The 14,491-nt window shown below is 37.4% G+C and overlaps 1 protein-coding gene and 1 long non-coding RNA gene across 4 annotated transcripts in view; one reads left to right on the plus strand and one right to left on the minus strand.

The window, feature by feature from the left end:
• On the plus strand, positions 1-12,186 carry LOC148214929 (uncharacterized). Its single transcript, XR_015796988.1, has 4 exons — positions 1-138; positions 545-695; positions 9,919-10,113; positions 11,095-12,186. It is a non-coding gene; the product is annotated as an uncharacterized LOC148214929 (long non-coding RNA).
• LOC148214930 (uncharacterized) overlaps positions 10,351-14,491 on the minus strand; it is a 30,532-nt gene continuing 26,391 nt past the window's right edge. For 2 of the 3 annotated variants that reach the window (XM_088145417.1, XM_088145416.1), the window contains one exon: positions 10,351-10,497. In XM_088145417.1, coding sequence (XP_088001543.1) covers positions 10,351-10,497 — 147 coding nt within the window. Of the gene's footprint in view, positions 10,498-10,827; positions 10,974-14,491 lie in introns of all 3 variants that reach the window. The other variant, XR_015796987.1, reaches the window with a different exon arrangement.

Genomic DNA, 14,491 nt, shown 5'->3' on the forward strand with positions numbered 1-14,491 from the left:
GCCCTTGTAAGGAAAGCGAAGGGGTTGCATTCAGTCGGCAAAGGGGATGGCCAAATAGGGCACCCAGTTAAGACCGGGAGGATGTGGAAAAGGGGGGTCGAATCTCGCCATCCCACTTCTGGAGACAAGTTAAAAACGGTGTGTGAGTAAATGAATGGAAGTATGGAACTGACTTTCCCCATCACGGTAGTTTAAAGAATCTCAATGCATTAAGTTCTAGCTGCCACGGTGTCTGGCATGTGTCATCCTAGAGTGGGAAAAAAGCAACTGGACCAACAAAATCTAACATTTCAAAGAGCAGGGATGGATCCATTTAACATCTACACATGCTGATGTCTGTTTTAAAATCCCTACTTTCATTGTCCTTTAGTCCTGCCACACCTCATTGGTTGGTTAATTCTCTATTCTTAATTGTTCTACATGAAGAGACTTAATAAGACTTGTTTATGTACAAGATGTGTAGGATGCTGCAGCCACTGAGGCAAAATTCTTAATATGACATCATGTGCATTTAACCCATTAAATAAATTCTTTTTTTTCCCAGTGTAAATAATCAGGTAACTGTTGAAGAATATCCAAGAATTGGTTACGTTATACTGTTTCACATGTGTACCTCCTTTCCTGATGGTGAAGAGTGCCCCTCCAGCTGTGGTCCCTTACTAAGGTTCAGTATCTGTAGAAGGAGAAGATTAGAGGCAAGTGGGATTTCTGTGGTATTTAATTTATTTGCCTGCATGTACAAGAATATGAGATGATGTGCTGTTCCCCAATGGATTTCTCAGAAATCCACAGCACCATAAGATGTATTGCAGAGAAAAGTCATTTCTCTCCCCTTTCCTCATTTTTAATTCAGCTGCGTGATCTGTGAGATGCAAAAAAATTAGAATTCACTGTCTGCTAGTAACCAATTATCAAACCTTTTCTTGGGTGACTAAAAGTATAATCCACAGTCCAGACCTAAGAGGTAAGAAAGAGAGGGATAGTGCAAAGTTTTTATGACCAATCTACCACTGAATCTATACAAAGGTCTACTTGTAATAGCACACAGTGTGCATCCTTAATCAGCTGAAATTCCATTCTAACAATTTACTGCTGTGATCATGATGGGTGTGTTTAGATTTAAATTACTTTCAAGAATCTGAAAGGCATAGGTGAGCTGTTTCCATTCCCATCTGTTTCTATTAAATATCTACACATCAGTGCTACTTTTCACTTTATGATGATAGACATTCCTGTCATTGTGGCAATGACCCACCCAATGAAGAGATTTTTCTGACATCATGCACTGCCTATTTTAGCCAATCCTAGATACATATTTAAGAACTGAGGTACAGTCATGGTTTGGCAGCTTCCCCAATCCTCCAAATGTATTAAACTACACCTTTCATCATCGCAGTCATCCTTTGGCTTTCTAGCAGGGCTTGATGGGTAATGTGGTACATCTTCAGAATATTGCCAGGTTGGGAATATTGTACTGTGGAATTGTATTGTACTGGAAGTTGTGTCCAACTTATTTTACTACATGCATCATATGTTACAAGACTTCATTATGTTCACTGGAAATTATATTCTGAGTAGAGTTGTATGTAAGAAATGTTCTGGAATCCTTAGGAATGAACAGTAAATAAGCAAAAAGCACCATTCAGAAGTTTTTTGCATGCACAATGAATAGAGAAAGGAAGATCAGGTTTTCCCAATCAATTTGCCCCTCATCTATATGCATATTCTTAAAACCTGAAAGGGTTATGCATGTAAATGGTCCTTCCAGACTATCATATATATGCTTAAAAGTTGGCTTAGAATCAATGAGAACATGTAGTGTGGAAGGGAAAGCCCATTAGCACAGTCCCATTATCTCCATGTCGTTACTGTACATATTGAAGAGGTTTGAAAGGGACTATAATCCAGGGATGGGCAACCTGCAACCCATAATCTAATTTCACATCATTGTTAGTTCATTTTCAGAAATGCTTTCTAACTAATTGGTTCAAACCTCTAGCAAAATCAATCTGTCCTAGCTTATTGTTTGGGGGCGGGCGGGGAGAGACAACAAAGGGGAGTTCAAGAAAGATAAAAAGGAGATTCCAACTGGTTTTGGTTGTCATTCCACCAAATGCTCGCTTAAGCCTCGCCTACCACTACTTTATATCTCCTACATATAATTCCACAAGAACATCCCTTGACTTTAAAAAAAAGCTTCCTCACCATTGCTATGAGCAATATAGTTGCTGGGGATCAGGTGGCATATACATTTAATAAATTATGGTTGGTCGCACAGTCAGCCAGATGTTTAGACTGGATTTGGCATTTTTATCCACCTATCAAGTCCTTCCCAAGGACCTGGGATAGGCAAATGTTGTTTGATGGTGTTAAAGGTAGTGTTGTAGGTAGTGTTCCAAGTAAAGCTGCCATTTGCAATTTACTGATGGTGATTTTGTCAACGCTGATGGTGTTCAAGTGGTGCTGTTCTGGGATTTCACCTAAGGCACCTATAACTGTTGGTACTATCTGTGCTTTCTTTTGCCATAGTCATTCTACTTCTATTTGCAGGTCTTTATATTTTGTGATTTTCTCCAATTCTTTCTCTTCTATTCTGGTGTCTCCAGGTATTGCAGTGTCCACTATCCAGATTTTTTTGTCTGTCTTATCAACAGTTGTTAAGTCTGGGGAGTTGTATGGCAGGTGCTTGTCTGTTTGAATTCTAAAGTCCCAGAGACTTTAGCTTCTTCATTTTCTATTACTTTGTCTGTTTTGTGGTCCCACCAGTTCTTGCTTGCAGGCAAATGGTATTTCTTGCAGATATTCCAATGCACCATTGATGAACTTTGTCATGCCATTGTTTGTAGTCAGTCTGTGCGATCTTCTTGCAGCAGCTAACTAGGTGGTCCACTGTTTCTTTAGCTTCTTTGCAGAGGCGGCATTTGCTGTCTGTTGCTGTCTTCTCAATTCTGGCTTTATATGCATTTGTTCTTAAGGCTTGGTTTTGTGCAGCCAGAATTAGCCCCTCTGTCTCTTTCTTCAACTTTCCTGCTCTTAGCCATTGCCAGGTCTTCTTGTTGCCTGCCAGTTTTGTGTGTGTGTGTGTGTGTGTGTATGTACTGGCCATGTAATACTTTGCTTTGCCATGTCTCTGTTCTATTCTTCATTTGGTCTTTCCTATAGGCCAGTTTGGTCTCTTTGGTATTCAGTAAGCCTTCATAGTATACTAGTTTCAGTGCATCTTCTTCACTGTCCTTCAGATATTCTTCAATGCCCTTTTTTTTTTCTTCAACTGTCTAGCATATTGTAACATTTCATGCCCACCTATGTACGTAGAGTCTGTCAACACTGCTGCGTGGATGAAGGGCATGATTCATTGTCATGATTTTTCTGGTCTTCCTATCCAGGGCTTTTAGTTCAGCTTCAGTCCCATCCACTATTCCAGCTGTATAGCTAATGACTGGAATTGTCCAGGTGTTAATCACCTTGATGGTATTTCTGCCACTGAGTTTGAACGTTAAGATCTTCTTCATTCTTCTGATGTATTCACTACTAACCTTCTTCTTGACTTCAGTATGCTTGATGTTGTCAGCCCGAAGGATGCCCAGGTATTTGTAGTGATCTCCTTCATCCACATTCTTGATGTTATTTCCATTGGGCATATTGATTCCTTCAGTTTTCACTATCTTTCCCTTGTTGATAGTAAGGGTGGCATATTTGTTCAATCCAAACTCCATTGCAATATCTTGGCTGTATTATTATGGTTGGTCGCACAGTCAACCAGATGTTTAGACTGGAGTTGGCATTTTTATCCACCTATCGAGTCCTTCCTAAGGACCTGGGATATGCAGATGTTGTTTGATGGTTTGATGGTGTTAAAGGTATCGTTGCAGGATATAAGCTGTTCCAAATAAAGCTGCCTTTTGCAATTAATATTATTATTATAGATTGTAAGACATTTGTGGGCAAAAGATTAGCATTTGGTAAAGTAGAATAAGTAAGCTGTTAATCCATGGGATACAGTTCATGCTGGGTGGAAACTGTAATTATTAGAGCTGAAGCTGAAATCCAACATATCCAACAGGTGAATAAAAATTGTATTTCTAGATTCAGTATTTGTAAACCATTTGCAATAGATTCACCAACATGAAATAAAGTTTCATAGAAGAAAAAATCTCTATGATTAATGTAAATACATAGATCTCATAAATTTACATAGATTTCATAAATTCCTAATACTTTTTCCCTAATCAATCTTGTAGCAACAGATAAACACACTGATTACTGATGCCAGGGAAAGCAGCTTGTGTTTCAAAAGAGTGCATGGAGTGGGAGAAACTTCTGTTGCATTAGATTAACTTTTTTAAGATTCCAGTTTTTGTATTTTTAGTACATATTCAACTGGTAGTATCAACTAATTCACGCAGGGGAAAAATGGAGCATCTTGTATAAGAAAACAAGCAAAACCAAAAGGAAATCAAGCAGCAATGAAAATGTAGCAATTGTTTCCCTGACAGGATGCTGAAACAACTACATTCATGATTTGTGCCAATGATGGAATCTCCAGCATTGATCACAGCAGTTTAGGAATCTCTGTTAGTCTTCAGTTAAAAATAGACAAGGCAAAAGAGGCAGACGTTGAGTGGGTTTAACTTGGTATGCAAAACCTCAGATTGCCAATGCATATCCTGAAGGAATTTCCTTGGTGTCCTTTAGAAGCACAGCTTTGTAAATAATCAGACATGGGCTTGTGTATCCATAATATTTAGAATGCAATTGTTATATTGGAAAGGAGACAGCTTTGTTAACTGTATCTAATTAGAAGTATATACCACCATACTTTTGTGATGTTTTCTGCTTTATTACCATTTCAGATCTGAAAGGGAAATATCATCATTTCTCTAGCACCCTTCTTATCTGACAAACCATAATTCATTGTTTCCATCTTCTGTTGATCTATCCCTATCGATGAAAATAGTCCAGTCTCAGGGGTGATATATTATCAGTGCATCCTTTCTGTATAGATTTATTTTAAAATAAAACTTGAGAGGTTTAATTTGAATCATTAATGCTTTAAACGTTATTTAAAACCTTTATCTGGGTACAATATACATTCTGCAAAATGTGCACCTTATCTTTGCAAAAAGATCCCTCTATTTCTGTGTTAGGATACACATGCACTAGCAGTGAAACCCATATGCAGGATACACAATAATGGTTCCCATAAAAACCAAACTGTCTAGAGAAATACTTTCCAAAATTGGATATTTATTTATTTATTTATTTATTTATTTATCATATTTATATGACCACCCATCTCACACAAGGTGACTCTGAGTGGCATACAACAATTAAAATTGGAAATATTAAAATATTGGACATTTAATGCAAACAAATTGCTGGATTTATATGGAAAATGTATCAGTGTGAGAGAAGAGTGCTGAAATGCATCTTCATATATTTCTACATTCAAATTTCAGAATCAGTGAAATAACTATATGCTGCTCATAGCATCCATGCTGGTATGTACATACATAAATTGTTAGAGATTGTCAGAAAATAATTGCAAGAATGATTGAAACACTATTACAATCAGAAAAAAAAGTGGAGAACAAAAGCTCAGTATCAAACTCTTTTATAAAGTCTGTCAAAAATCTGATTCCACTGCTTTTTCAACCACCAATACTATGCTAAACATTTCAGAGTATTTCACTCTTGCAAAGTTGTTCTTGTCCTCCTGCTTCTTTACTGTAGTTAAAAATACTGTTTTACTTCTCCAGACAGGTGACAGTTTCCAGGAGCTACCATGTTATCTGCTTTACTTTAAATGGGAGGATATTGCAGATGGCTTACTGAGTCTATTTAATTATTTCTTCCTATACAATAGAGGCAGGGTGTCCACTCATGACATTCCAAGCTGTCTGGCAGGAGTGACAATCCTAATTGCTCCAAGTTTCTTCACTAAGAGTCCTGAGAGAATGCTACAAGCCTGCAAACAACCTATCCCATCTATGAAGGGAGTCAGGAGTAGAAGAGGCCAAGGACAGGGTGTGGTACAAGAAGTGGTCAGCAGAGAAACACCAGAGCCAAACTGATTTCTCAGCCGCTTGTGGCAAATTATTGTTGGAACTGGCTGTTCCCTAGCTGAGATAACACCCTGACATTAATGCAGCTATGGAGACCATAGTATCTTCTACAGTCATCCAATCATCATTATGCAGACAGTTGCTTTGGAGTCAGGCGGCATCTAAATCTAAGGAATAAATAAGAGTTATTGGGACAACTTTATTTTGCTTCAATGCTGGCTGTGTGAAGTCAGTGGTGAAGTGCAGTAATAGCCAGAGATGAGCAATTCCTAGTCCCAAAACAACATGAAAAAACAAAATATGATTTTCTGTTATTATGAGGCATAAAAAAACATGAAGTATATAGTGTAAGTTGTAAGAAATGTAATACAGCTTTAATTTTTAAAAACAGTCACCTTTAAGAAAACCCCCCAGCAACACTGGAAACAGGTAGAAATCCCAGCCCCATTTACCAGTGTGGTACAGTCCTACTCCTGTCTTATTAGTAAGTCCACTCTTGCCCTCATGCCCTCCTCAATGTTAAGTGCAAATACCAGACTCAGAATTACACAAGCAGAGCATTTTTCTATTTTAAAAAAGAAACAAACAAATAGCTTGCCTCAGGTGCCTGGACATCAACTTTTGCTGGACAATTTCAATTAAGATAGTTTCAGGAACTCTTAACCAATCTCTGTTTTGTCCCCAACTGTGGGATGGGGAGGGAAGTTCTGCCTCTTCCATAACTATTTTTTCTACATTCTGAACATTCTTGAATAGTTCAGTGTTTTGAGGACAAACATCTCTGCCCTAATCATGAGCTCCTGTTGCTGAATGATTAGCAGACCATAATGGACCATTAACTGCCAACCTAAATAGCCAAAGAAATGTCTTATACCTAAGATATAGTATCAATAATTTTCAAGCATTTTCAGAAGGTACAATTGATAAAATTTTATCTACTGCTCCATTCAGTTGTCAAATAGTCAACAATTAAACTTTTTACAGTGTTCCTGGGTACCACATTCCTTTGAACTGAAAGAAATGGTACACTGGGCATGCATTTGTGAAAAGAAGAAGGAAGGAAAGTTGGGTGGTTTAATCTAACTGAGTGGGATTACTTAATTTACTGTCTAGAAGACAGCAAAAATTACAACCTTCAAATCCTTGGAAGTTATTGAAACAAATGTAAAGGTTTATATAAATCAGTGGTTTTATTAATGTGTATATATTGAGAACAGTACTTGTCTCCATACAAAATCTTCATTTGAAGATTATATAATATATTGTGGTCAAGGCAACACACTGGAGTCAATGACGCTGAAGCTTTTATTTTCAAGTGTTTGATCTTGGACCATTAACTCTGATTGATTTACTTGCAAATATCCTAATCAAACCTAATCAAAGGTGACTAATCTTGCCAGTTCAGTCTACTCGCAAATATCTTGTTAATAAGCAGATGAACAATTAAGAATCAGAAATTTTGGACTGGGAAGTTGATAAATATTTGAGGCTAAACTACATGGCTAGCGTATACAGTTCTTCTGAGTTCTAAAGTGACAAATATCCACAAAGACAGCTATTTTATTTATGAAGCCAAGGGGCCTCAGGAGTTACTAAAAGCAGATCTTCTGTTCCATGGCAAGCACAGGAAGGTTGTTAACATACATATTCAAGCCAACTGATTTGACATATTTGTACTCTAGAATATGACATAAGATGTTGTCTTTAAGGAATGCTTGTGGGCCTTTGCAGTTCTATGTGAATATGAAAGTACAAAAATAATGTACTATCCACTGTCACAGAGTTCCACCTTCAAATACATGCAAGTGGTCATTGAAGTTCTGCTGATGTATTTATTTTTACAGAGAAATATGTGTACAAACACAAACAACTAAACCAGGCAAGATGCTAAATGGAGTATTAGTACCCAAAGCAATAAATAAAATAAAATGAACCTCATATATATTAACAGCAAAGAGAAGAAGGCTCATACTTCCAATTTCCATTGTTTACTAATGCATGTGCAAGAGAGATAATCCTTTCCCTCCTTTCTACATAATGAAAATTCCCAAGGTCTCTCTTATTAGCCCTACGAAATCTTTCAGTGCCACTGTTTAGGTTTTCCATGCAGCAGAGAACCTGAGTGTCATCCATCCAGCAGTATGAAAACCAAAAGCTATACTCAATTCTAGGTGGTATGTCAAAGGCAGTATTCAAATGGGTAAGGCAATTTTGTAAAAAAAAAAAGCACAAATAAAATTGACATTCTGCCAATTGGTTGGCAACTGCTTAACAGACCAGATAGAATCATCTTATGTATACTTTTATCATTATGGTCTAATTCAAGATAAATTGTTCCAAACAATATATAAAAAAGCCCAACCCTTCTTTCAATCTGGGATATAGATTATCCCAGACTCAGATCTGGAACATTACTGGGTGAAACCAAAGTACTACCAATAGAGCTCTTTTTTAAAAATTCAGCGTGGATTTATTTGTTTTCCTCTACAGGTAGTCCTCGCTTAATGAGTGCAATAGGGACTGGAAAATTGGTTGTTAAGCAGTACAGTTCTTAAGTGAATTGGACCCGATTTTATGAGCTTTTTTGTGGCGTTAAGCGAATCACCATGGTCATTAAGTGAATCACATGGTTGTTAAGCAAATCCAGCTTCCCCCATTGACTGTCGGAAGCCCCCTGGAAAGGTTGCGAATGGTGATCATGTGACCCCGGGATGCTTCAACTATCATAAATACCTGCCAGTTGCCAAGTGCCCAAATTTTGATCACATGACTGCAGGGATGCTGCGATGGTTGTAAGTCACTTTTTTAGCACCATTGTAATGTCAAACGGTCACTAAACAAATGGTTGTTAAGCGAGGACTACCTGTATTCTTTAAATAAGAAAGTACTTGCAACCAGCCACTGGCAGCAACTATGCCCTTCTCCATCTTCTTACAAAATGAACTGTCCAACATTTCTGTACAAAAACTATGCAATCTCACCTGAACCTACCAAAGCCAGCTTCAACATATCCCTACAGAAGCCTACATATTCCAAGTTTCTAAAGCATAACTAGCTGGTTATTTATGGCTGCAAAATCCCATCTGAATTCTTTCCTAAGTGATCTTGGAATCTCTTGTAACCTTTACTCTGAGTCAGCATGATCCAGTGCAGATACACGGCATTGATTTATTTTGTCTTTTTGTCTTTGGAGCCATGTGCTCAAACCACTTCCACAGCATTCTCAAAATTCCCACTAATCTCTCAGAGGCACAATTTGAATAAAACCCACCCGTTCATCTTTCTTCACCAGTCTATCTAGTCACTTTCCCTACCAATTTTTGATCAACTTTTCTGAAGTCCTAGAGAATTAATGGAGAGAATCAGAGGTTTTAAAGATTAACTATCCATCACTAGACTAAGTCCCATTCCAATTCTCCAGGATGTGAATGTGCCTTTTTTTCATTTTGACCAGTTGTATTGCTTCCAATTTAGAAACTGGAAAAGGAAGTAGTATTCATTCCTTTCCCTATTCTGAGCCCTTTCTATCCTTGATCTCTCCAGTAATACCAACAGACTAATGAAAACCCACCAGTAGTACCAGAATAGGCTGGGAGCTATACTTCTCACAAGGACAAAAGACAGGAAGAAGATACATACACGGATCTATATTATTTAACATTTTACACAGTAAAAATAGAAATTTATGATTTTCAGGGGGAGGGGTTAAATAAAAAAGAAGGGACAACTAAAAACTAATACAAGTGAAAAATAACTGATTTTAAATACAATCAAATATTGGTATACAATATAATCAGGCTTCTACAAGGTTACTTGGATTTGTCTTGATGACATGCTTGGCATTGCCTTGCAGCCTCAATCTGGCGTTTCCAAGAGTTCTGCGCCTGCAATGCACATCTACAGAAAGCTCTTTTAGAAATTCCAGGAGCTCACTAAACATTGGAAGAACTGCTGGAGGAAACCTCAGAAGGGAGGTGCCGCAAAGCAAGGTGACCCTCTGCTTTGCTCTTAATTTTTGTGTACATTGAAGACTAAACTGATAAGTCAGGTAAAAATAGCATGAAAACTCTTTTAGACTGAAATAAAGTCCTCTTTAATATAAATGTTGAAATGAAGATGTAGAAACGAATGTTAGTGATGAAAACATGTAAAGCAAGGACACTTGTAAAGGATTGGGATGGGAGTAGCTGTGAAGTCTCTTCTTCAAACCATGGCCCTGCCAGTTCTGACGTTCTTAGCACACTCTCTTCCCACATGTACTGCTTGCAGCATAGATTCACTGATATCATCCAGTCCTATCAGTGAAATCATGGGTGACACAAATCCATAAAGGGCTGCCATAGCCACACTCAAGGGCCAAGCAAAAGCCACTAATACCACTAACCAGACGATACTCCACAGAAGGCAGCAGCAGTTCAGTTGTGAGGTTACACTATAAAGAAATGAAAACATTTTGGTCAGAGGCATTTTTTTAAGTACATTTCTGCAGCAGATTCAAGTGAAGGAGAAGGAGGAGGAGAAAGAGAAGGTTTATTTGCTTTCTCGTATGTAAGCGTGATGCAATCCATGTAGGATGGGACAGTGTTGGTCTTGGGAGAAAGGCAGAGCCTCCAGAAGGAGCCTGCAGAGTTTATGGGAATTTAGGACTACAGACTAGATGTTCTCCATGTTTGTGCTAAATGAACACCCCCACCTCTTTCCTTTTTGGAAATGTAATGAGGAAAACAAAGATTTTTTTTTTACAGAAAAGAAGAACCTATACCTTGCCTTTTTTTCAGGCTGCTGAGGCAGAAGTCCCTCAGTAGCTGATTTTTTTGAAGATTTCTCTTCTACGTCCTCATAATCTTCCCCTCCTTCTTCTTCATCAGCTTCAGACATGGTTTTCCAAACAGATTCCTCTTAAATGCACTATTAGTGATCGCAGAATACAAACAATGTTAGTATTAAACATGTTTGAAAGCTAAGTAATATGCTTGGGCTTTTTAAAACATCAAATTACTAATACTTTGTCTACCTTAACTCTCCCCAGCCTGATATTTTCCAGCTGTTCTGGGACTACAAGGGATGAGCAAAAGGAGACGAAGATTGAGAGTAGTATAAACAGCTTGCCATCATCATGCAAAAATAAGACACTTCGCAGCAATAAAGTGGCAAAAATGCAGGGGATACTTTCAGTTCTGTTTTCTCAGCAGGATCTCCCTGGGGCTGCTGCTATAGAAAGATTATGTCTATACTTCAAAATTTGGCACCTCACCATTGCCTGGCAGTGGAACAGACTAGTATCTTAATTTTCAAACTACACCAAAATAGGTAGATCACTGATATATTAATACACATTTTTAACATAAGGGATAGGGTTAACGAAACTGCATACATGCACACACAAGTTGTATAGATTTAACAGCGATGTCTTATTTGTCAAGCTGTCAAGTCATGCTAAAAGACATTCATTACATGTCCAAAGGAAAGAAAATGGGATGATGCTTCCTCAGTACTTCAGAGATATATTTTACTTTGATGTGCACAGATTTCTCTGAGATTTGCATTACAGTAAATTTCAGGCTATGGGGTCAAATAGTTTAGAGTAGTCCAAAAGCAGAACTAAATATGGACACTTAACACATGCAATTTAGTACAATGTTAATATTAATCTCTACAGAGGCAAGGCTAATGTATAATCTTTGAATCAAATAATGAATAGCGAGGTTCACTATTTATGATGTAAATCACACATATAATTGGATGTGTAAAAAGGGGTTAAAAGGAGAGTTGTTGGCATTCAATCTAATCTATCTCCTTTTCATAGGCCTTTGCATTTATTTTGTCTTCATCTAAATCAGCTATTTGCTTTCCAACAGTTGATTATTTTACCTTGAAGAGGAAATGCAGCTTAATTTGTATTACATTATATAGTCTTATATTATTTTATATTTTATGTAACTATGCTTGATTTTTAAATAAAATTGTTTTATTTTCTGGCATTTGTTCTGTCATTTAATATGGATAGCAGAAGGTGAACAAGGATCTGATTTTAATAATTCCAACTTGTTGGATAGTAGTTGAGGAAGATTTTTCTTTTCCTAATATCTCTCTCATACCATATTATAATACGAAAAATGTAGATGTTTTATATTCTACAGCTTCTGAAACTACTGACACTAGTCACACAATGAGCAATTCTGTTTACTTAAAATAAATTGCAGATAGAGAACATATGATAGAATGTGTGGGTAAAAAATACTTTTTTATTTTTTTATCAGAAATGTATTAATACACTTTATAAATAATGTTCATATTTTGTACTTAAGTATCCTTTATACTTATTTGTTTCGTTCAAAGGTTAGGGAATGAGGAAACAATTTAAAATAATGTAATTAAAACAATTAAATATTGAATAAAGTAGTTTAATTTAAATAGTCTAATTTAATTTAAAGTCTAATTTAAGTAAGATTAGATTACTTGCTTTTTATTACTTTTAATAGTAAAATACAGAAAACTACAATGTCAACAGGAAAAAAATAATGGTAATACAGTGAAGAAAAGAAGCCCTAGATATATTAATGGATTAAAATAAATTAAACATGACCAAAAAAAGGGGGGGATTAATTAACAGAAAAAAGAGAGAAAAGATATATTCATTAGAATCAATAGAAAATGTATTCAGTCCTTAAGCTTATCATTAAATTTAGGCCATACAGAAACATATTGCTTTATCTTTTCAGTTTTAGAACCCAAACTTTTCCAAAATAGGTAATAGAATTATATATTGAATCAGTTCTTTAAAGTCAGAATAATTTTTTTTCTATTTACATAAAAGTTATCTTGTTTGCTATTCCCCAGGTTCAATAGAGCCAAAGCTCTTCATAAGACAAATTCCATATCTGGGGAATATACTGTAGTTTAACATCAGATTAAGATTTTTAACTTTAATATTCCTTTTTAAGATTTTACGGTCTATGTAATTATTTGAAACCAAAAAGGAGCTATAGCTGGACAAGATTAGATCATATGGGTCAAGAACTTTCAAACCTCTTACAATGCCAGAACAAAAAAATAATAATAATTAAAAATCCTTTTTAAATATTCTTTGAAGGGTCCAATAAACATGAAATAATATTTGCTGATGAATTCATTTATTTTTAAATCATAAGAAGTGTATTTTATTTCCTTAATAACTGGAGCACTGAGCCTCCAAAATCAGATATCCCAGTTTTTAGAAATTATTTTAAATCAACTTCATCCTGCCAAGCTGTTTGTGTATGTGTGTGATATCCCTCACATTTTAAAATAAGGCCCCCAAATACCATTTAAAAGCCAATGAGGCCCCTAACAGGAAAAAGAGTGTTTTAACCTTGCTCTAAGGTTTTGTACATAAATGTATGCAATCCTTAACAATTAACAGGTAAAATATAAAAGGGAAGATCCATGTAAGAGTTTTTCTTCACTATTGAGTTAAAGTGTTGCCCATCCATCCTCAGACTGACGTAATTAATGCCAGCATGCAATTTGCTGTCTTCATTGCTAATCCGTCTCCAAGTATTTTTTTAAAGTGGAATAAAGGCATATATGGGAAAACACCAAAACAGAAATATCTCTGGAGAGCAAGGAGGCAGATCATTCCAATATTGTACAATTACCTAGATCTAAATGGGATAATTAATGTGTCAGATGATGCAGAGAGTATGCAGCCTGAAGAGGGATCTGGACCGCGACAGTCTAGAACTCAGCTGGGCTCGAGGCTGGGCTACTGCTCGGGGCCTGGAAATTGGCTGGACTGGTACTGGAGCACTAGTGGGGACCTGAGTTGCAGCTGGAGTGACCTGAGTGGGACCGGTGATGAAGGACTGAGGCCTGGACATTGGCCTAACAACTGGCTTGGCATCTGACACCTGAACAGTGTCTCTGGCCCCCTGAGGGGACCTGAAGGATTTGGAAGCCGGTGGGTTCAATTCCAGACTGAGTGTTGGGGTCCCTTCATTAGATGTTAGTTGGGTCCCCCTCCCTAGGGTGAGAAACAGGGAGGGAGTCCGCGGGTGGATGTGAGAATATGTGGGTGAGTGTGAGTGTTGTCCCCTACCAACCAGTGAGAGAGGTCAATGGGGGAGGCATGGTGTGTAAAGGGGTTGAGAGGTGAGGCTCCTACGGCACCAATTGATTGATTTAATTGACTTGGTGAATGTTACTGTATGTTTGGATGGGGGTCCTCTAACTAGGGAAGCCAGAGGCCCAGAATTAGGGGGAATTGGAGCCCCTGGGGGGTTTAGGGCAGGTTATATTATTCAAGTGGTGACAGGGAGGGGGTGTTTTGACAGGAGTCAGAGGGTGGGCCGCTATTGGGGAAGACGCCCTCAGTGTTTACTAACAGGGCATGTTCCAGTCCTCTGGATTCAGACCCAGGTCCTGGACAGCAGACCTATGGAGGCCCT

The sequence above is a fragment of the Python bivittatus genome, unplaced genomic scaffold (assembly GCF_059951505.1).
Source record: "Python bivittatus isolate LINGU-HERP-01145 unplaced genomic scaffold, Pbiv_v1 ctg000480_np1212, whole genome shotgun sequence".
Classification (NCBI taxonomy): Eukaryota; Metazoa; Chordata; class Lepidosauria; order Squamata; family Pythonidae; genus Python; species Python bivittatus.